The following is a 22,978-nucleotide window of genomic DNA, read 5'->3' as shown; positions in this document are numbered from 1 at the left end:
AAGCAAGGTCAAGGAGGCTGTGGCCTTCCAGATGTTGTTGGGCTTGGGTCAGCCCCGGCCAGCATGGCCAACAGTAGTTCAGCAGGATAGGGAGGGTCACAGGCTCCCCCACCAAAGGACCAGCTCCTCTCACATGAGCCTGTCTCATTAAGATCTAAAAGAGAGGCCCTCTTTTGAGTCCCACCATCGCCTGAACTGGGGAAGGTCTCTCCATATATCCACACAGTGACCCTGTAACAGAGGTGTCATCCTCTGAAGCAGATTGACACCGTGCAACATCATGACGTCATGGCATAGCCACCTTGACATCGTACACCACAAGGAGCCAGGTGGCAGAGCTAAATGCCTCAAAAAATACAGGGGGGGGGCTGAAACTGTATTGGCCCCTAGGAGTTGGTGTGCCTGCACTGTAAGGTAGGGCACTGTTATTATTCCCCGCCCATCTATAAGTGAGGAAGGAGGTGCCTTGAGGTTGGCAAAGTGGGGCTTAAAGGTAGAGGGACCCCTGACCATTAGGTCCAGTCGCAGACGACTCTGGGGTTGTGGCGCTCATCTCGCTTTATTGGCTGAAGGAGCATGTGGGTCATGGGTCATGTGGCCAGCATGACTAAGCTGCTTCTGGCAAACCAGAGCAGCACACGGAAACGCTGTTTACCTTCCCGCCGGAGCGGTACCTATTTATCTACTTGCACTTTGAGGTGCTTTCAAACCGCTAGGTTGGCAGGAGCAGGGACAGAGCGACGGGAGCTCACCCCGTCATGGGGATTTGAACCGCCGACCTTCTGATTGGCAAGTCCTAGGCTCTGTGGTTTAACCCACAGCGCCACCCGCATCCTGCCCTGTAAGTTAGGGCACTGTTATTATTCCCCGCCTATCTATAAGTGGGGAAGGAGGTGCCTTGAGGTTGGCAAAGTGGGGCTTACTGAAGGCCATTACAGCATTTCTGACGTATCTTAGCGCAGCCCTTCCTGTTCCAGAGTCCAGCCTAAGATGCTACTTTACACTGACCTCTTTATTGACTTAACAATGCAGCCTTCTGGGTCTACTCAAAAGAAAGCCCCATGGAGTTCAATGGAACTTACGCCTAGCTAGGCGTGCACCAGATAGCCTAGGATGCAACAACTTATTCCTGCTGTCCAGGCATGCAGAAGAAGCAAAAAGATAGTTAATGCAAGGACTGCTTCTGCTGGATTGTGGGAAATAATTTTTAGTGCAGGCATGGAAAATCTGTGGTCCTCCAGATGTTGCTGGATTCCAACCCCCATGAGCCCCGGCCAGGATGACCAATGGGCAGAGATGATGGGAGTTGGAGTCCAACATAATTTGTTGGGCAACAAGTTTCCTCCACCCCTGTTTTACTGGAGACTAAGGAGACGGAAAGTTCTGTCTTAATTTTCAGCATGGGCCATGGAGGGAATGACCTGAATACACATGAGAATTCTTTTGTTAAAAGCTGCTGTCCTTCACAAAGCACAGAAAGGCAGCACTGAGCAGCAGGACCACAGCACTGTAGTTCAGTTCAGATTAAACACACTCCCAATTTATTTGTACATACTTGCTCCGGTTGCTTAAGTAAATACCACCATCAATGGTTACAAGGCTAAAATGAAAATGCTCCATCTTTTTTGTAGCTCAGTAAGCAACCAAGAAATGCAGAGAGTCAATAATTTATTTCTCATGATGCCCCTTCTTTGCCTAGTCACTTCTACGAATAATACAACTGTGTGAAGCGGCATTATATACACTTAATGTATTACACACACATACACATATTAAAATGCTTTGCGGTGGGGAGAAATGCCCCTACTTCAATCGCTGCCCGAAATTTATCAAGCAGTTTGTGGTTTTCAAAACACAATGCATAGAAAATCTGAAGAGTCCTTTTTCTTTTTACAAAATAAACCCTTAAATCTTTATTCGTCTACTTGATCTTGGAAGTATTCATCAAAAGCAGATGATTTATCTTCCTCATTTTCCTGTTGGGGAAAAACACACACAAACCTTTAACATTTTGAGTAGTTCAAGACAGCAAAAGATACACACACTGTCAAAAAAAGGAAGAAACCCTGTTGTAATCTTTCCTCATGAAAATAACAACCCCGACACACACACACACAATTTTTTATGGTCCATAATCCACAGTGAGGACACCAGAGTAAATATTTCTACCTGAAAATTGTGATAGGTTGTCTTTTCTTTTGTCTCTCTTACCCTTTGACAAGATTTAAAGAAGATGGAGAACATACTGAATGGACCCCAAAATAAGATGCAACACCCACAATTTGGGCCAGCTTTCTTTCATGGCAACCCTATACATGCATACCTGGGAATAAACTCCAGTGAACAATATGGCACTTCATGCATGAGACTATGCTTTTTAGGGGGCAAATTCAGGGTTATTCTGGTTAACACCCCTGCAACCGAACAGCAGCTAACCCTTCTCAGACTGAGGTCTACCTTGACACAAAGGTCACCCCTCCTGGGCGTGGCCAGTACTGGAGGGAGATCATATCAATGGCTGCTAGCCACAATGGTTAAGGGCAGATTTGTGGCCTTAATGTTCAAGGCTGGCTGAAGCCTAGCTAATGTTGCAGGAGGACTTTGGAACTTTTTACCTTTGGCTCTTTGAACTCCAGATCCTCCCCATATTGAATGGAGAAGTCTATGTGCTGCAGTACAATATTAATGCTTTCCTCATCGGAGCGATCAAATGGCAAAAAACGGACCATGCTGTAGTCGTCAATCTAAAAAAGAGGCAATAAACAGATATGGAGAGAGTGAGTGGCAACGAATTCAAGCAGCAACAGTTAACAAGCAAAACACTTAGCCCCCAGAGTACTTTACAAGTGGGAGAGGCAGCTAATGCTGATACAGTCTGCTTTAATAGGCAATGGACCGACAACTGTACTGTGAATCAAGCCAGGTTATGAATGACCCTTGTGTCTGCATGTCCACCTTCTTCTCTCCTCCCTTTGCACCACACCTGGATCTGGTGCAGAAGTCTCCAATTAGCCACGGTTTCCTGTTTCATCAAAACCAGGACACTGTGGTTACTGGCTATGCACAAATATCAGATCTCAAACCAACTTCAAACCACAGTTTATGATCCTGGCTTGTTCTGAAGCTGGGAGCTAACCACAGTTTCTTGGTGTGGATGAAACAGGAAAATTGTGTAACAGGAATCTTCCATTGTAGCTGTAGCTTAAATTAAAGCCAGAGCTGCAAAGGAAGAACTAGAAAAAACAACAACTAGAAGCTACTGCATTGGGTTATTGCAGGTGGCAATTTTAAGGTATAACTGTACTAATCTCCACTGCTGGATCTTAAAACACAACTTACCAACCCACAGATCGCCTGAGTTAGCTTCTTAAACCGTTTGCTTTTGAGCAAATCTGTAGAATCTTCCAGTGTAGAATACATGTCAGGATCCAGATACCTGGAAGGTGTTGGTTGAAAAGTTAAAAAACACAGCAGTTTGAAAAGATCTTCATGCTAACTGTCCATTAGCTGCGCCTTATACTAGTTACTCCCCACCCCAAAATTTCTGTTTGTGTTCCCTGACACAGGGGAAGAAGTTGATGAGGAGCTTTTGGTAGATCTCTGGGTGATTTGCAGTTTATCAGCAAGTGTTTACAACTCCCAGCAGCTAACAGAACAACTTTCCCCACCTAAATCAGGCAGCTGAAATGAAGAATGCTAGTCAAGAGTGGATTTGTGTGAATGTGTGTGAGATGGAACTGCGAGCTCAGCTCAGTTCTGATACCACAAGCAATCTGCTTGGATTCTAACTGTACATCTTTGACAAATGGCTCTGCTTCAGCAGATCTTGGCGTTCTAGTAAACGAACCAAACAACCACAAACATGTAAGTAGATCACAGAAGTTCGTCCCTGCCCTAAGCTGCAATCCAGGGCTGTTTCCCCTCACAAATAACTGTGCACAGGATCAGGTACACAAACCACTGCAAGCTGTCACAGGGCTAAGAACCCAACCCTGGAAGTTTTGTGAGTGGCACCAGATGTCAACCTCCACCACATGTACAAAGATGCTCTATATCTCCAGGTGGCTAACCTGTTGCCCTCTGGACTCCAACTCCCATCATTCCCAACCACTGGCTATGTTAGCTGGAGTTAATCCAACTACATCTGAAGGGCAAGAAATTAGCCCTTTCTGCCCTTCCGAGACTATTTCTTAAAAAATCATTTTTATTTGGGGTGGGGATATCTTCACCCCTCCTTTCCATTATTGCATTTTCCTCCTTTCATTGGAAGCTGAACTGAAGTCATCTAGTGTGGCTGACTTTATCCTGGACAGTTCTGAAAGGTGGAGCTGATGGGAGTTGGTAGTGTCAGGTTAGGAATATGCTGTCATATGCTAAGACAGGCTCATTGGTGCATTTAGCTTAGCACTGTCTACACTGACTGGCAGTGTCTGTCTAGGGTTTCAGGCAGGGGCCATTCCCAGCCTGACTGGGAGATGCTGAGAATTGAACTTGCTCGGGACTGGAAACTGCCACTCAGTACCTTCCTTCCCAGATAGGTCTCAATTATATAAACTTTGCTATATACAAAAAGGGATGGGAATTACCATATTTTTCTGTCTATAAGACACCCCCATGTATAAGACGACCCCTATTTTTGGGGACTCCAATTTAAGAAAATGGAGGGAGGTGCCCCCTCTTTATAAGACACCCCCAAATTTTGGACATTATTTTTAAGGAAAAAAACCTAGTCTTATACATGGAAAAATACAGTACTTTTTTTCTCCTTCTCATCTCATTCCTTTTGCCTTTTTATTATTGCATCGCTTAACCATTAATTTTTTTTCCAGTTAAGAGTCACCCTAAACACTTAGCTTTTCTGCCAAACATGTGGTAAATAGGGCAGCCTGAGCCTCATGCCAGGATTTCGTCCAGAGGATGACGAGGGAGGCTTTGAGATTGTGGCAGAACTGAATGTGCTGCTGCTGCTGCTGCTACCTACAAACAGAGTCTTCTGTATTTGGTGGGTGGTTGTCTCTGTGGTATTCTGGATCTGCTAGTTGTTACTGTGTTCCCCATATCTTATTTGTTTCATTTTATACTGCTATTTAAGAGGATATTTTATATAACTGATATCTATGCTGCTGTAAAATTTCATTTTTACCCTGTATTTTGGTATTTGACTTTTATTTCTGACATTTTTAGGATGTTACAAACCACTGAGAGGTTTTCTTTGAAATATGAGGCAGTGTGTAATTTACATAAATAATAAAACATGAGATCCAGCCCCACAACATTGAGGCAAAAAGTCCGCATTTCCACACGCTTACTTTTCAATTTCTGCTTTGGCTTTCTTGCTCAGCAAGTCCATCTTTGTCATGACATTGACTTGGGGAATCTCTAACGATATCATTGCACTCAGGGCAGCCATGGCTCCGGAAATAAACTAGCGAGAGAGAAAGACACAAAAATGAACGGAATTTGAGAAGAGATGTGAAGGTGCCCTGTTCCGAAAATGCCACCTGTTTAACCGCTGCTGCAGGGATGTCTCAGGCCAGCCATTCAGCAGGGTGAAATAGGTGGCATCTGGAGGTCGCAAGGGATAGATGAAGGCAGGGATATTGTAGAGCTAGAAAGGGTGAAGAAGAGGGCAAGCAGAAAGATCAAGGGAGTGGAGCAGCTCCCCTGTGAGGAAAGCTTACAAAAATTGGGACTTTGCAATTTAGAGAACAGGCAAGTAAGAGAATAATAATGATGATGATGATGTTATTATTTGTACCCTGCCCACCTGACTTATGCATGATGTGGAGAAAGCTGATAGAGAAAAGTTCCACACTTTCCCATAATACCAGAACCAAATGACGCTCAATGCTGGAATATTTAGGAGACACAAAAGAAGACAATGGTTCACACGTAGTTACACTATGGCATTCACTCCCCAAAAGTGGAAGTGATGGCTACCAGCTTTAAAATGGGGTTAGGCAAATTCACGGAAGATAAGGCTATGTACTACGTCCAATATCAGAGGCGGGACAGCTCAGCTGGTTAGAACAGGGGTAGGCAACTTAAGGCCCATGGGCTGGATGCGGCCCAATCACCTCCTCAATCCGGCCCGCGGACGGTCTGGAAATCAGCATGTTTTTACATGAATAGAAGGTGTCCTTTTATTTAAAATGCATCTCTGGGCTATTTGTGGGGCATAGGAATTTGTTCATATTTTTTTCCAAAGTATAGTCCGGCCCCCCACATGGTCTGAGGGATGGTGGACTGGCCCACTGCTGAAAAAGGTTGCTGACCCCTGGGTTAGAGTGTGGTGCTGATAACACCAAGGTTGCAGGTTCAATCCCTGTATGGGCAGCTGCATATTCCAGGGGGTTGGACTAGATGATTCTCAGGATCCAGTTGCTGGGAATCACATATGGAGAAGAGGGCTGCTGCGCCCAGGTCCTGCTCGCAAGTTTCCTTCCCATAGGCATCTGGTGAGCCACTGTGGGAAAAAGGACAGGCCTTGAGGCAAAACCAGTTGCATTGCTCTTATTTATGTTCTCATCAACTGGAGTCTGAATGGTGCAGCAAGACTTTTTGTAGCACTGGCCCAGCGGGGGGCTGGGGGGGATGGAGATTAGGGCTCCACTTGAACCAGTGCAAAGTCTTATGTCTTCCACTGTCCAGAAATCCAGTTGCTACAGCAATACAAGAAAGCAAGCAGCCAGATGGTTAAGACAGCAGGTTAATTTGCCTCAGAGTCATATTTGGATGCCAAATTGTGTTAAGACCCTAAAAAGAAAAAAGGGGTGTGTGTCTAGATTTGTCACTTGTTGGGGGTGGGCAGAATTATAAGTTACCTTGAAGGATTCCACCATAAACTGAGAATCAACAAGAAAAACGCCACAGACGCGGAACTCCCACTGCTGAAGCTGTTCGACAAGTTGCCTCATCACTGGCAGGTGCGTGTAGAGCTCAATCTGACCTGAGGAAGGGGTCACAACTTTTAAGAAATGTATTCGTTTCATGGACTTGCACCCTGCCCTTCCATAAAAGGTTCAAGGTAGCTAAACTTCTTCATTTTTTAAACAGCCAATCTATTTGAGACCAATAAAAACAACAATATATAATTAAGAACTGAAAACCGAAATAGACAAAAACGACAGTGGTTTAAAGACAAAGGCGAAAGCAAGTGGGGCCCAGACTCAGAGCAACAGGCATGAATTTTACCCTTATAGAGCAGGTGACATTCTAGCCACAAAAAAGCCAAATTGGGTTCCTAAAGCCCCTACACACCAGATCTTTTTCCATTCAGGCAAGCAAGAAGAATGATCACAATTCAAGGCCCGATTCCAGCCAGGTAAAAGCACCTAAGGAGGGTGCAGAACAGAGCTGAGGGAGGGGTTGCGCCAGTGGAAGGAGGCAGGGCCTGGAGGGGGTCCCAAGGGCACTACTGCAAAGCAGTGGTCCCTCCCCCACAGTGTGTGTACTAAGGCTCCCCCCACAACTGTACTAAGCTTTTGTTTCCCTTTGTTATTTTAAAATTCTTTGCTCACCTGGGCAATCAAAGAGTATATAATCGTCTTCCACGTGGCCAAGACATCCTTCCAGCCAGTCAAAGTTACTTGCAAAGTATTCCATACAAAATACTAAGCCACCATTGGGGCCAAACCTTAGAGAATCATCTTCCATGACATCGTCCACTTCAATTAATTCCCGGATATCTGAAACAAAAACAAAAAAGGGAGGGGGAACACAACAATTTTGCTTGATTTCTCTCTCTTTCGTTTGTGTGCATTATATTTTTTTACATCCTGCCTTTTCCCTGGACCAGAACTCAAAGTGGCTTACAAATAAAAATACAAAACACAAAAGGCAGGGGCAGGAAGAGGAGGAGGAGCCTCATGCCTGTAGTAAATGACTTGGGAGAAGGGTTTCTCTGTGCATGACAGTTTTAGTCAGCTGGTGACTGGGGAAGTGAAAGGAGGAATGGGGGAAAGGGAAGGTGGAAGTGGTTAAAGAAACATGTGGCATTTGGCAGAATGAGGGGGCATGTGGAAGGTAGGGAGGAAGGGTGTGTGTGTGTGTGTTAGAGAGAGAGTGTGTTTTAGGGCTCTGTAGATGGGGACGAAAGCTGAAGAGAAGGAACTGGGGAGGAGGCAAGTGGATGGGGTTAAGGGGGGATTTGGAGTGCTGTGAAGGAGCAACAAGGGGGCATTAGAAGAAATGAAGAGGAATATGTCAAGTGTCCGTCCCTTCTGGTGGTTGTTGTTGTTAACAACAACAACAACAACTATTTTATTATTTATACACAGCTTACAACAGATCTAAAATATAATAAAAACATCAATCCTTATAAACTTCCCTAAGCACAGCTGCCTTCAGATGTCTTCTAAAAGTCAGATAGTTGTTTATTTCCTTGACATCTGAAGGGAGGGTGTTCTACAGGGAGGACGCCACTACTGAGAAGGCCCTCTGCCTGGTTCCCTGTAACTTTGCTTCTCGCAGTGAGGGAACCAGCAAAGACCCTTGGAGGAGGACCTCAATGTCCAACCGTACTCAACCGTCTCCCCTCTCAGCTGCCTCATATGAGAGAGATAAAGTATCTGAAGCCCTCAAATAGTACCTTCACACAACACATTTTACTCCTGATACCATGTGTTATCTTCAACATGCAGTTCCAGATTCAATGAAGTGATTTAGCAGAGATATTTCATTAACAACCAAACACCTAAACACGTACATCAACTAAATTTAACCTCTAACTAAACAAGCTAACTGACAGGCTTGCACTAAAAACTCTATTCATCTTAAATATACAATAACATGTATCATCATGGGGGTGTGTGCAAAAGGGGCCGCAGAATAGGAGAGAGTTGGCAGCATGGAAATGGTAGTGGTCTGTGTACAAGTTGGAATTGGAAGCAGCAGAAGCGAGAAAAAAGGGGCTGAAGGTGAGAAGAGGGGTGTGCAAAGGGGAGTTGTGAAAAAAAGGAGGCATGGAGGTGAAGATGAAAGCGAGAATATTAGAAGGGGTGTAGAATAAGAGGGGGTGGTGGCTTCATAATTGGGCAGAAAAAGTGAAAAGGGAGCTCAGTAGCTGCAACATGTGGGAGGTGGAAGATTCCAGCGATTCCCATGTGAGTGGTCTGTGTGCAGGGAGGGGCATTGCAGAAAATACCAGTTGCTGGGGAACTTGAGTGGGAGGCTGCTATTGCACTCATCCTGTGAGAACAGAATTCAGCAATCCTCTGCTTATCATAGAACCATTAGTTCAACCCCCGGCAATGCAGGAATCTCAACTAAAGCATCCATGACCTGCTGCATCCCCATATGCTTCAAGCCTTGGCCTTACCTGCCATGACATCATAGTCAAAGTGTTCTGCAGCGGGATCAAGGTTCACTACCTGTACCGAGCGATTCAGTTCTTCGCAGTGTTGGACCATGGTGGAACAGTAAGTGCTCTGGAATTTAAAAAATCCAGAGCATTAACAAACTAGCAAAAGCCACCAGGAGAGTTTCTATCAGTGGCCAAGAATCCAACATCTGAGGAGAGGAGATAATTGAGACATCTCTGCCGACAGTCTCCTTTGGAACATGGGGCAGCCATTTGCTTTCCATTGAATTGAGCACAATCTATCTGGGTCCCTAATAGGAATGATCAGACGGTTTTACAGGAATTTTGTTTAAATTTTATGAAAATCACCATGGTTATTAATTTTACAGAGAAAATGGGTATTCTGAAAAGCTCTGAAGAAACAGCTGCCTCTACATCAGCCTCTCCATGTGACAAGATCATCCAAGGCCTCATCTGTGTGTCTCTACCATGTGAGCCTAGATGGGTGACAACTGTGGAGAAGACCTTCTCAGTGCTGCCACCCCATTTATGGAATTCTTTCCATTAGTTTGGATTGCCTTTGGCTATCTTTTTAACACCAAGTTGGACTTTAAAAGAAAAGATTCTAGGCATTATTGTTTTTTCTAGGCAATGATATCGCTGCCAGTTTTCCCCCTTCCATTCAGTTTTATCCCTTTAAATTTTTGCTGCTCTTTTCGCTGTACTGTAGCTTTTTATTTTTACCGCCAACCCCAGCCAATGAGAGTTGTGGTCCAAAACATCTGAAGAGCAGCAGCAGGAATAAGCAGCACTTAAAAACCAAAGTATGCTAAGAAGCTTTTACTTTGGTAAAATCGATTGAAAGTGGTTTTCGTCTGCCATCAATACTGTACATGCAACTTTTTGGAACGGTGACTTTAGTAGATTGGGTGAGACAACACCGACTTTATTTGCCAAGCTCTGTATTCCCTTTTCGACGACTGTTTTGTTAGCTTCTTGTTAACTTCAATATTGTTAATTTAATTAATAATTCAAAAATCTATTAACGAGGAGTAAAACCCCTTAAAGAGGCAGAAAAAGACGAATAAGCTTTTAAGAACCTCGGCTATAAACTGCGTTGCTGTGCATAGCAAGGGCGGCAGTTTTGGGCAGCAGGAGAGAGGATCATTTAATGCAGCAGCAGCAGCAGCATCAGCATCCCTTCCAGAAGCCTCTTCGCCGGGCTCGAGTCAAGGCCGCACTCACCTTCCCGCTCCCCGCGGGACCCATAACCAGCTGCGCATAGCGAGGCATCTCGGCCTCCTCCCGAGCGCAGCGCCTGGAAAAGAACAAGCGCCACTACTTTGGCCCAACGGGCCATCCGTAGCGCGCACGCACTTCAACTTCCTGTTCTCGCGCCACCCGGCTCCATGGTCTACGTCACTTCCGCTGGTACGGCAAGCCCAAGGGCCCAACCGCAGCAAGTCAAACTCGGATCCTTTGGGCAGGTTTAGAAACTCTTTGAAGAGCCGCCAGAGCCCGATCTCTCTTCTGGAGTGTTGAAGAGGGGGCGGGGCGGGGTCCCGGAGGGTTGGAAATGTGGGGTTTTGGGGGTGGGTTTTTTTTTTGCAAATGAGGCTCCAGTCCTTAAAAGGGCTTTCTGATTCAGTAAAAAATATTATTTATTATTTATTTTGGACTCTGCCTTTCTGTGATAAAAGCAAACTCATGATAGTTTTAGAAACACACACACACATGTATCTTAATCTTTAAAAAAATGTCCTGTAAAGCCCCACAGAGCTCGCCTGCACTTACTCTAGGGTCAGGGTGCATCATAGGGCTCCCTGGGCTGCAGGAGTTGCCAGAAGGAGGCCTACAAAATGCCACCCAACCATCTTAGGCACTCCACTCTGCATCTGCATCACTGTATTGTGAAATCGTCAGGGGAACTATTTAGTTATATGACCACAGCAGTCAGAGTGGTGTTGGCTAACATATGGAAATCTGACATATGCCCTTGAATTTCATTGTGTTGTTGTCTTCCATTGATCTGGACAATTTTGATCTGATGGTGACTTCGGGCTGATCTAGTGCAAAAATCATGAGGATCCGTGTTTTTTAACCATGTTTTTGCGCCATTGCGGCCCCACGAAACAGTGGGTGCATGATTCTTTTGATACTGCCTGCAGACTAAGACATGGTCTACAATATCATGGCAGTTTTATTGAATTTGAATGAAAAAATCATATGAATTCATGAGGATCCGTTTAAAATCAGCTGGACCCGCCTTTTACCCGTTTCCAACCGAGAATACAGCTCCCTGCAACATAAAACATTTTAACCAAAGATGATTAAAGTTCATTTCAACATAGAACATTTTAACCACAATAATAAGGTACAGCAACACGATGCGGGGCTCGAACCACCAAAGCGCAGCCCAAGGTGGGCGGGAGAGGAGGGAGGGAGGGCGGGCTCCGCGTGACTACGGCGGCCGGGCCGGCCCATTCCGCGCAGTCGCAGCGAAGGCGGAGCCGCTCCTAGAACGAGAGTCATCGCCAGCCCGGGCGACTCTCCGGAAGGAACCTCGCGAGAAGCGGGCGGCTCTCGCGATATCTCCCTGTCCCTACCTGAATCTGCTGCTTGCTGCTGCTGCTGCTGCATGTGCCACTCAGGAGGGTGGGAACGGCAGGAGGAGGAACCACCGCCCCCTTCCTCCCCCCGGACCCCGGCTGAGGGCCCCCCCTCGGGTAAGAGACGCGCCCCCGCTCCGCTGGCACTTGGTGGGCAAACTTGGGCTGCTGCCCAGCCCCGAGGCTGGCACGGCTCCCTCCGCCCATGCCCTGCCCAGCCCCTCCCTGGTGGCATCTCCCTCCCTCTTCCCCACCCCCCAAAAAAGTTGGCACTTGCAGCCCTGCCTGCATCGTTGCCCCCCACCCCTTTGGGCGACACCCCGCCCGCAAAAATGGTTCTGCTGGTGCCCGGCATTCAGGGCTGGGTGCTGCCCCCCCCACCCTGGGCAACTGTTCCGGTGCCCGGCTCCCAAAGCCCTGCGGGGGGCTGTGGAGAATGGCCCCCACCCAATTCCTGAAGAGCTCAGTATGAGAGAGGGGAGGTGGGCAGAAGTGAAGGAGGAATGAAATGGAACGTAGCATAAATCAGTTTAAAAATATCAGATAATAACAAGAAGAAGCTTAAATGAAAAGCACTTTGGTTGGTGGAATTGGCATCACTGCCACATAATACCCGGTCCACTTTTGTAAGAACCTTGGAACTCCCTGCCCATTGAGATCAAGCAGGCGCCTTCAGTGTACTCTTTTTGGTATCTGCTGAAAGCATTCTTCTTGAGACAAGCCTACCCAGATGTATAGGAAGTTGAGGCGATTTTGGTCTGTATTTTTAACCTCCGTATGTTTTAAAATATGATTGTGAAATTTTCTCATTTTTGTTGTTTCGTCTTTCTGTAAACCACTTTGAGGTATTTAACAATCAAGCCATGCATAAATTTTATTAAACAAACAAATGACCGTACACAACGACTTAATGCTGTAAGCGTAGTGGCATCTGCTCAGAAGTAAATCCTGTTGAATTCAATGAGGCTTGCTACCAGGTAAGGGTTTAGGACTGCAGCCTTACTCTGGCTCAGCCTGTTGGTTGCCTAGATTTAGACTTTAATTTAAGAGTCGTAAGCTTCCTGTAGGGATATTAAAAGACAAAACAGTCCCTGTTTGCAGGCCCACAGTGTTCATTGCTTGCTTATATTCTGCTTTTCCCTTCTGAGGGAATCCCTAATAGACATGATGCAAAAAGAAAAAGGAATGGAGAGGAAAGAGGAAAAGTATCATATTTATTTACTTATAGAAAATTTATATACTGCTAATTCTCCCTCCTGTGCCCCATTGTGGCCCATTTGCTCTCTGTTCACTTTGTTTATTGCGTGATTTCTTTCTTCTATGACTTGATTTGTTGTAATGCAGTTTGGAAAATTGTTTTTATCATACTCTATTCTGCTTTACTATACTGTGTGAAAAGTGGTATATAAATCTTTTTATAAATAAATTAAAAACCTAGCACACACACCACCCAGATCCTGGCCCAAGCTCCCTCATACTATAACAACCCCACATCCCAGTGCCCAAATCTCCTTGTTTTGCCAGAACCGTAGCTATCTTTCTTTTAACTGGTTCAGAGTTGCCACACACACCCTTTTTTTCGGTTCACACTTGGTATTTGTAATTAGTAATTTTTGTTCATCTCCCACCACTGTGCTTTGCCTGCCTCAAGATTGGTACCCAGATTTATAACCACCACTTTCACATTCAGTATCTCCCCTCCTTATTCAAACTGGTACCTTGGGCTCTTCCTTAGACACACAAATGCCAGTCCTTTGGCTTTCTCTACTGTCTCTGCCCCAAAAATTCAGATCCATCTCCCCATTCCCACATCTGTGCTTTGCTTCCTGGTGGTAGTAGCAGCCACAGTAACCTCACTTTGCCTCGCACACTTACATCTATGCTGTCATCGCTCAATACCTTCCCCCTTCCCCTTCTCTTTTTGGGCCCAAATCCCGTACACAGGATTGCAGAGTAAACTAGCCATCTCTTACCACACCTTTGATCTTCAGCAGCCTGTTGTCGGTTATTAGATTAATTCAATTTATATCCTGCCCTTCCTCGTGAAGGAGGCCAGAGTGGCAGTGCCATGCCAGCCGCCGCCCATGGTTTGCGTTGGTTTCTAAGGCTGAAATATGCACTGAGCTCCTCTGCTTGTGTGATTCCTAGACTTGTGATATGGCAATGGATGCACCTGAGTCTGCACTTCTTGATTGTAAAGGAGACCAAAGGTGCCACGCGAGGCCAGACGCAGACTATCCTCTCCGAGTTCTCTACTGTGGAGGCAAGTACTAACCAAACTGTTACTGTAAATAATAACAGCCCAGGATAGTTTGCAAAAGAGGGCAGGTTGTTGATTATTTAAAAAACAGAAAGGAGTCTTGTGACACTTGAGAGCCTAACTATTTTTTTCACTGTGGCTTCTGTATATTTGATCAGTGATTTGTATCCCCTGATTTGTACTCAGTTATGAAGTTTGCACATTTGACTAAATCGTGATTTAGCATAGTGAGGACTGGCTGCACCAAAGCCTCGGGATTATCCTCTCCCATCTCCTTCTCCCCCCCCAATAGATTTTATTAAAGTTTGAAAAAAGATCTACAAAGATTAATATCAAATACCCAATAAACGAATTAAATAAAAAGACAAACCAACAAGAGGAAAAGAAAAAAGGGGAAAGATAAAAGAATAGAATTTGTGGAATGCCCTCCCTGGTGAGGTGCTTCTATCTTCCTCATTCAAGAGGAATTTTTAAAACATTCCTGTTCAGCCAGGCATTTGATCACTGAAATATACTGTTTCCTGCAACCTTGAAGTTAGTAGTTGTGTGAGGGTACATTGCTGATAGTTTTAAACAAGTATCTCTTTTACTTTAATGGTTATTGTTTTTACTGCTTTGTTGTTTGCTGCCTTGGACTCTCTTATTTCCTTGGTCCTTTGCTATAGCTTTGGAGGAAGCCTGTGGCATCATTTTGTCAGCTTAACTTGCAGTGTAAAATGAGTAACAAAGGAAGCTGTAATATACCAAGTCAGTCCATTGGCCCATCTAGTTTAGTATTGCTTACACTTCCTGGAAGCAGCTCTCTAGGCATTCAGACAGGAGGAGACACTGCTAGCCCTGCCTGGAGATGCTGGCGACTTTCTGCATGCATAGCAGGTGCTCTTCTAAGCCGCAGCTCCTCCTTGGTTTTTTCCTCAGAGAATTCCTCTTAGTAGGAATCAATAGACTATTTAGAAGTGTTTGTCTTAAATGTTAATTTTTTTAAAACTATGAAAACTGCAGAGAAAACAAAGAGAAAAGACTCCCTTCTCTTTTCTTTCCACAGTCTGCTCGTTGCCAACAGAGGTGAGTTGCCTTAATTTTGATTAATTTAGGCCTGGTCTGCCTATGGAAGCAGTGGAATGAGGCAATTGCCTGGAGTGTGTGCCACTTCTTCCCAGGCTTGTCTGATGTTCTAGACAGTATATCAGCCCCTTGCTCTTTTCTCTCTGTGTCTTTCATCATTCTTCAACATGATGCCCTTAAATGGTTGCTGGAATACAACTCCTATTGTCCCTGACCACTGGCCATACTTGCTGTGGCTGATGGGAGTTGGAGTCTAACAAATACTTGGTGGGCCACAGCTCCCCCCCCTTTAGATATTCTGGGCAGTCCAAGACTTTACTGATTTTGGTAGTGAGCAGTGGCAAAAAGAGAGGGGGAAATTACAATAGACACAGTTCTATCAGTGATGTCAGGTGCAAGGACAGGTGGACTTAATTAGACCTGCTCCTGGAGGTTCCCCACCCCTGGTTTTTAGCTTTCCCTCCCTGCACGAAAGCCATATATATATATATATATATAGTGGTGCCCCGCCAGACGAATGCCTCGCAAGACGGAAAACTCGCTAGACGAAAGAGTTTTCCGTTTTGGAGGTGCTTCGCAAAACGAATTTCCTATGGGCTTGCTTCGCAAGACGACAATGTCTTGCGAGTTCCTGCTGGTTTTTTTCCTTCCCCCCCTTTTTCTAAGCCGCTAAGCCGCTTATCAGCTGATCCGATGATCAGCAGATAAGTCGCTAAAAGCCGCTAATAGCACTAATAGCGCTAATCCGTCAATGGGCTTGCTTCGCAAGACGAAAATGTCTTGCGAGTTCCTGCGCAGAAGTGATTTTCGGCATCTGGGCATGCACAGAAGTGATTTCCGGAGCCGTGGGGACTCGCTGAGCAGGCGGCTCGGTTCAGGGACAGCTCTTGGGCCAGTTAAATGGCCTCCATGGGCCACTTCCGGCCCATGGGCCTTAGGTTGCCAACCCCTGCTGTAAAGACTCTTCCCCCCGCTGGTGGGGTGGGGAATTTGCACCAGGAGCAGACCTTCCTTTTATGGTGCTCAGGAGTGGGAGAGGCACTCTTTACTAATATGCTGGACCCAGGGTATTTGTCAGCCCTTATTGTACAGGGACACTATCATCAATGCTACTATTATACCCATGTGTGTGTCTGTGGAGGGGTTCCCTCAGCTAACAAACTTATTCTGTGTGCTTTTTCCTCAGTATTGCGAATACATGCCGGATGTGGCAAAATGTAGGCAATGGCTAGAGAAAAATTTTCCAAATGAGTTTGCAAAACTTACTGTAGGTAAGAAGATCTTTGTACTGTTTTTAATGTGAGATTGTAGGACAATGAAAAGGGTTCAGATGCTCAAGAGAGGATAAAATCAAGGGAAATTTTGCCACAGATATAAAAAGGAGCAGGATGTGCGTCTTTACGTGTAAAGTATCTGTAATTATACTACCTGTAATTAGAACTGAGCATAACTGCACAAAATTCTTCCAGGATAGTGTCCCTAGTGCAGCAGGGGCAGGGAAACTTGTGGTATCTATGCTTTCTTTTACTAGAACTCTGAGATCCGCCAAGCAGAACCTGGTAGAAAATACGTACACTTGGGGCTGAAAAATTAGGATCACAGGAATATGTTCTGAATACCAGCACTGAACTGAATCCAGCCCTTCCACACAATCATCCAGTGATGGAGCCTTTGCCAACCAGGTGCTCTTCAGATGTTGGTGGACTACTGCCTGCTTGCGCAAGGCTGATGGGAGTTGTAGTCCAACAATGTCTTAAGGGTTCCAGGTTGGTCAAGGCTGCACTACTGGCTGCCTCACTTCCCTTCCAGCATTCCACATTTCGTGGTATGATTTCCACCCCCCAGGGAGGATAGCTACCGTATTTTATTTTGGCCATTGATAAAACAGGGCGTCAGAAACCCTCAGTGGGCTACATCTCACTAGTAGTAACTAACTGCTTCTTTCCAAATTTCATATCCCCTTTCACTCTGGACATAACTCTGTATTACTCCTGGATTTGCTGATACATGCCTCTTGTATCACACAACCCTCTGCTTGGATTAGCGACAGACACAGAAGGTCTGCTAAGCACAACTAACCTGGACCAAGGCTTAAACAGATTATTTACAAGAGCTTGTGTCTTAATTAACTAGTTAGTCTTGAAGGTAGCCCAGGACTCTTGTTTTTGCTACAACAGGTCAGCATGACTGCTCTTCTGGAATATGTTCCATGTAAGCTGTTTTACACTATCCCAAATTTCTCTTCAATTTCTAGAGAAGAGGTAGTCTTCCTTTCTATGGCGGATGCTTACTGGGGAGTAAATCCATCATTTTATTTGTATGCCACCTTTCCAAAGTTAAAACTGAAGGCGTCTTACAACATATAGGCAACCCGTTTTGCATGGGGGTTACATTCCGGGTCACAGTGTGTGTCTGCGGAGTGTGCGTAACCCGTTCCACCCCATTATACCCACTTTTCCAGCAACTTCTGAGTTTGCGACAGTGCGCATGTACACAACTGCACATTCTTTGAACACACGCAGAATGGGAGTTGCCTGTATTTAAAAATTTCATAACTACAAACATAACAAAAGTAGTCATAAGCAATAAACAAATCATCAGAAAGAATATAATCAAACTGAACAATTTTCACATAAATAATAAGATAAAAAGTAAAGCTACAAAAAATTAACAGCAGCAACTCTTCCCCCGCTAAACAATACCCCAGCCCAAGATTCTGTTCAGCCGCCTCAGCTTTTATAGCTGGAGTCAGTCAGGGACCTGCCTTGCCAGGCCAGGCGAGAAGAGGTCTGCAAAGGGAGGGAGCAGGTCTTCCAGGGCTCACAGCCAAGATGGTCACTGTTGATGTTCCACTGTTGTGGGAATGCGTGTGTGTGTGGCCGAAGTACCATTATTTGCAAAGTCACTTTGCACTTAAATTTCTTTTCTCCCCCCAAGCTCAATTAGTTAATACCATTTTTTTCTTCATACAGAAAATTCTCCTAAACAAGAATCTGGTGTTGGAGAAGGACAAGGAACAGTGGGTGAAGAGGAAGAGAAAAAAAAGCAAAAGAGAGGCAAGGTCTAAACCAGGGGCAGGGGATTTTTTTCAGCCTGAGGGCATCATTTCCCTCATGGACACAGCCAGGGTGGTGTGGTTGTTAGAGTGTCAGGCTAGCACTTGGGAGACCAGGGCTTGAATATCCACTTGGCCATGAAACTCATCGGGTGGCCTTGGGCTACTCAGTCACTCTCATCCTAACCCACCTCACAGATTTGTTGTGAGAATAAAATGTGGGGGCAGAGACCTATGTACACCACCTTCAACTCCACCACCAACTCCTTGGGGGAAAAGGTGGGATATAAATACAATAGATAAATAAATAACCTTCCAGGGTCTGCATGCTAATAGTGGGCAGGAGGGGGGCAGAAATGGGGGGGGGGGCTAGAGGCAAGTGTGGGTCATGCAAAAGGTGTGTCTCTTAACCTTCTTAGGGTAGGCCACAGTCGAGCCACATGAAAGTCAAATTATCACACTTTAAAGAGACATGCCTGGAGAAAGAGTGAGTGGCCTGGGGAAAAATAGTTTTGGTATGTTTAGCCTGGAGAAGAAAAGACTAAGGTGATATGATAGCTGCCTTCAAATGTCTGAAGGGTTGTCACATGGGAAATGGAGCAAGCTTGTTTTCTGCTGCTCTGGAGGGCAGGACACGAACCAAGGATTTCAAGTTACAAGGAAGGAGATTCTGATCAAGCATTCTGAAGAACTTCCTGATGTTAAGAGCTGTTCAGCAGTGGAACAGTCTACTTGGGAAGGTGGTGGACTCTCCATCAGTGGAGGTTTTTAAACAGCACTTGCGTACTTGAGATTCCTGCATTTCAGGGGTTTGGATTCTTGGGGTCCCTTCCATCTCTCCAATTCTGTGATATTCCTGAGGGTCAGATGAAGAGGTCTGGAGGGCTGCATTCACCTCCCCCACCCCAAAGGCCTGAGGTTCATCTCATGAAATCTTGGTCTAACTAGCTGGTGATTTATGAGTTTAATAGAAGAGTAATAATAAGGGGAACGTTAAAAGAATAGCTGGGTCTCGGCTATTTTGTGTTGGGGTGGTGGACAGCAGTGCTGGTGGAGGGATAGGAAACTATAAAACCCAACCAATCCCTGACGCTTGTGTTTCTGTAGTCTGAAGAGCAAAGTGTGGGTTCTGAGGTGTTTATCGATAATGATGTTATGTTCTGTTCCTAGGTGGAAGAGGTCAGATAAAACAGAAGAAGAAGACGGTACCACAAAAAGTTACGATAGCGAAAATTCCTAGAGCAAAGAAGAAATACGTCACAAGAGTGTGTGGTCTTGCAACTTTTGGTGAGTCAAGAAAGGGCCTTGTTCACATGGAGGTATCTGTGACATTAAAACGATGTTTTCATGCAGAGCATAGTTAAACAATGGAACTTGCTACCCCAGGACGTAGTGATGGCTTTAGAAGAGGATTAGACAAAATAACGGAGGATAAGGCAGTCAGTGAGCCCTGATGGCTTTGCTTTGCTTCTGAATACCAGTTGCTGGAAACAGCAGGAGCAGAGAGGTGGTCTTGCTTGTGGGTTTCCCAGAAGAGGCATTTGTTTGGCCACTGTGAGAACAGGATGCTGTCCTGATCCAGCGGACTGTTTTTCGGATCTTTGAAGAAGCAAAGATGAAATCAGTATTGTTTTATTTGTGTTCTTTTCTACTCCAAACAGAAATAGACCTTAAGGAAGCACAAAGGTTCTTTGCTCAGAAATTCTCCTGCGGTGCCTCAGTAACAGGAGAGGATGAAATAATCATTCAGGGGGACTTTACAGACGACATCATTGACGTCATCCAGGAAAAGTGGCCTGAGGTAAATAATTTCTCTCCCCATGTATTTCCTTCCTTATCCACTTGCATCCAATTGAACTTCTGGTCACTGTGAACTTTTAAGTTTTGCACCACCAAGACACTTCAGGCAACATTTTCAGGTGTCTGTGAGAGGAAAAAGAGTAAGAATTGGTGAGAGGAGTTGATGGCTAAGTTAACTACAGATTTAGACCTCATGAAGACTAATAACTCTGCATGACACTTTCAGCAGGGTTGCCATATTTCAAAAAGTGAAAATCCAAACACAAAAGTTGCAAAAAAAATTTGTGAAGTTTTTGAGCTAGTTTTAAGGGAAATCACCCAAACCAACGCTGCTGACATGGGTTGCCATACGACCAGATTTTCCCGAACATTTTTAGCGGTTTTCACCCGGACACTGCTTCTGACTGCAGTATTCCGGCTATGTCCAGGAAATTCGAGACGTACGGCAACCCTATTTTCAGGATTCTCTGGGTGTGAAGCCACCATAATTTTTTGCAGCCTAGTTGTGGTCATGCATGTTCCTAGATGGGCAACACTCCAGAGTTTCTGACTGGAAGCTCTGCCGTGTAGCCGATCCAAGCAGGGCTTGGAAGTCACTGCCAGTCAGTGGTGCTTGGCTTCCTTTGAACCCAAGCTGTGCTGCAATGGGGAAATGGGTCTCCTGACATCATGACGACATGGGATAAAGCAGTGGTGAGGGACCTCAGTTTCCAACCTGCTGGGCTGAAGAGGCTTCCCACCCCGGCTCAAAGGAAAGGTGCTGCAACTTCTTTGTGTGTGGCCCCAGAGAGGCTTGCCAGGTGCCTCCACTGTGGTCTTTTAAGCACCAGCTGACCTTTTTAACGACAATCCATTGGGTGCTTTAGCATTTGCACCAACTTCTCCCTTGTTGGGTTTTATACTGATTTTAGTTGCTTTTTGCGTTTTTGATAACAGAATTTTGTGTCTTGCAGGTTGATGATGATAGCATTGAAGATCTAGGAGAAGTAAAGAAGTGATGCTGTTTTTTTAAAAGAAGAAAAACAACACTGCCTTCTAACAAACACCAAGTTCTAGTCAACGTAGCCAAAGCAAGGCTTCTACGTGTGTTCGCCTGACAGCAGAACTGTTAAAGGGGCACCCTTATTACTGTTGGCATTTTCACTGTTCTGTATTGGCTGCTTATTTTCTGTTTGTGATTTTTGCCAAAGTTTAAACCTGGGGGAAGTGAGACACTCATGCCTCCGCATGAAGTAGAGACTTAAATAAAGAAGTTATTGTTCCTCACCAAGTAAGCGGTTCCTTTTTTCCTAACACAATTCTCAGTCCCTCAGAAATACAGTGGTGCCTCGCAAGACGAAATTAATCTGTTCCACGAGTCTCTTCGTCTTGCAGTTTTTTCATCTTGCGAAGCACGGCTATTAACGGCTTAGCGGCTTTAAGAAAAAGGAAACAAACTCGCAAGACGTTTTGTCTTGCAAAGCAAGCCCATAGGGAAATTCGTCTTGCGGAACGACTCAAAAAACGGAAAACTCTTTAGTCTTTCACGTTTTTCATCTTGCGAGGCATTCGTCTTGCGAGGTACCACTGTACTGATGTATTCTCTCAAGGCTCAATCTACTAGGTATTTAAGGTAGACTTTAAATCTGGTTTTTGTCATTGAGGTGCTGCAAAGCACTCTCTTTTTGTGTCTGCTGCAAGAGGCTAACCCAGTTGTTCCTTCTGGGGTTTGTAGGTGCAGAGTTTGCCTTCAAGGTGCTTGGTGTTTTGCATCTGCACAGTCGCCAGAAGAATTCTGGCATTCATGGCTATGGAAAGGAACTTTTGAACATGGGTTCAAAAATCATCTTGACAGATCTGTGTTGGTTTAGGGAATGGGTAGTGGCGAGGACTTATTACATTGGCTGGTGAATCAAAAATCCATGCCACAGTAGGGTAATACCTTTAGACCAGCTAACCTGCCACGGGATATTGGGCAAGATTTGGAGTTCTCCATAACTATTGACGTCACGTGGCTTTTGAAAATAGGTAATTTTGAGAGGTTTGCAGACCTGAGGAGGGCTTCCAGCAGTAAATGAATTGGGGTTTTCATACCATGCTTACCCCTTCATTTCTGTCCACAGCTAGTAGAAGGAAAATGAATTATGCCAAATAAGCACTATTGCATCCCTGTTCTTGATATACAATAGTACCTTGGTTTTCGAACGTAATCAGTTCCGGAAGACAATTCAACTTCTGAAATGTTTGAAAACCGAGATGCAAAGGGCGGTCTGCCAATTCAATAGAGAAAATTGTGAGAAACAACAGATACACGTAGTGGAACCCGTTCAACTTCCGAGGCACTGTCGAAAACGGAAGCATTTACTTCCAGGTTTTCGGTGTTCAGAAATCAAAATGTTCACCAATGGAGACGTCCGAAAACCGAGGTACCACACTATATGTTTTTGGTGCCTTTCATTTTGGATTTTTCTTGGCATGGAACTTTTGGGTGCTTTCTGGTGTCGTTGTTTACTACAATACATGGATGTGCTTAATGATTATGTTTACAGCTGCTTAAAGCGTACAGCTGCAGTCTTTCAGTATGCTATATTTACCCACCCTGCAGAGAAGAATTAATTCTCTTTACATTTGGTCTGATAAAGAGTTGTGTATGAACTGAAAGTTCACATCCTTCTACACTGTGACCAAAAGCTGGTCAAACAAAGGATTATCTCCATCTTTAATTAGGACCTTGGAAACAAAATTTTAATATATAGATGTTTTTAATCTCTATGTTTCATTTCATTCCCATAATAGTACAGTTTTTGGAAATTAAATTCCAAATATATTCAGGGAAAGTTGTGTGATCCAGCTGCTGTATAATACCTGAACTGTGTATTGCCTTGGACAAGCACAATTCACAGATCAGT

At 44.9% G+C, this 22,978-nt stretch overlaps 2 protein-coding genes across 2 annotated transcripts; one reads left to right on the top strand and one right to left on the bottom strand.

Moving 5' to 3' along the window:
* Positions 1–1,518: 1,518 nt before the first annotated feature.
* On the bottom strand, positions 1,519–10,706 carry GPN3 (GPN-loop GTPase 3). The gene is made up of 8 exons (XM_082204052.1): positions 10,547–10,706; positions 9,320–9,428; positions 7,521–7,688; positions 6,825–6,949; positions 5,310–5,425; positions 3,340–3,436; positions 2,616–2,744; positions 1,519–1,976 (listed from the first exon to the last, which is right to left on the bottom strand). The coding sequence occupies exons 1-8, from the start codon at positions 10,592–10,594 to the stop codon at positions 1,914–1,916; spliced, it is 855 nt and encodes a 284-aa protein (XP_082060178.1). The 5' UTR covers positions 10,595–10,706; the 3' UTR covers positions 1,519–1,913.
* Positions 10,707–11,831: 1,125 nt separating this feature from the next.
* DENR (density regulated re-initiation and release factor) lies at positions 11,832–21,356 on the top strand. The gene is made up of 8 exons (XM_082203870.1): positions 11,832–12,027; positions 14,059–14,173; positions 15,216–15,235; positions 16,422–16,506; positions 18,208–18,291; positions 19,461–19,577; positions 19,952–20,091; positions 21,044–21,356. The coding sequence occupies exons 2-8, from the start codon at positions 14,068–14,070 to the stop codon at positions 21,086–21,088; spliced, it is 597 nt and encodes a 198-aa protein (XP_082059996.1). The 5' UTR covers positions 11,832–12,027; positions 14,059–14,067; the 3' UTR covers positions 21,089–21,356.
* The last annotated feature ends 1,622 nt before the right edge of the window (positions 21,357–22,978 follow it).

This window comes from Podarcis vaucheri, assembly GCF_965113315.1.
Source record: "Podarcis vaucheri genome assembly, chromosome: 16".
Classification (NCBI taxonomy): domain Eukaryota; kingdom Metazoa; phylum Chordata; class Lepidosauria; order Squamata; family Lacertidae; genus Podarcis; species Podarcis vaucheri.
Note: the sequence above shows the minus strand (reverse complement) of the source record. Positions and strands in the feature narration are given on the sequence as shown.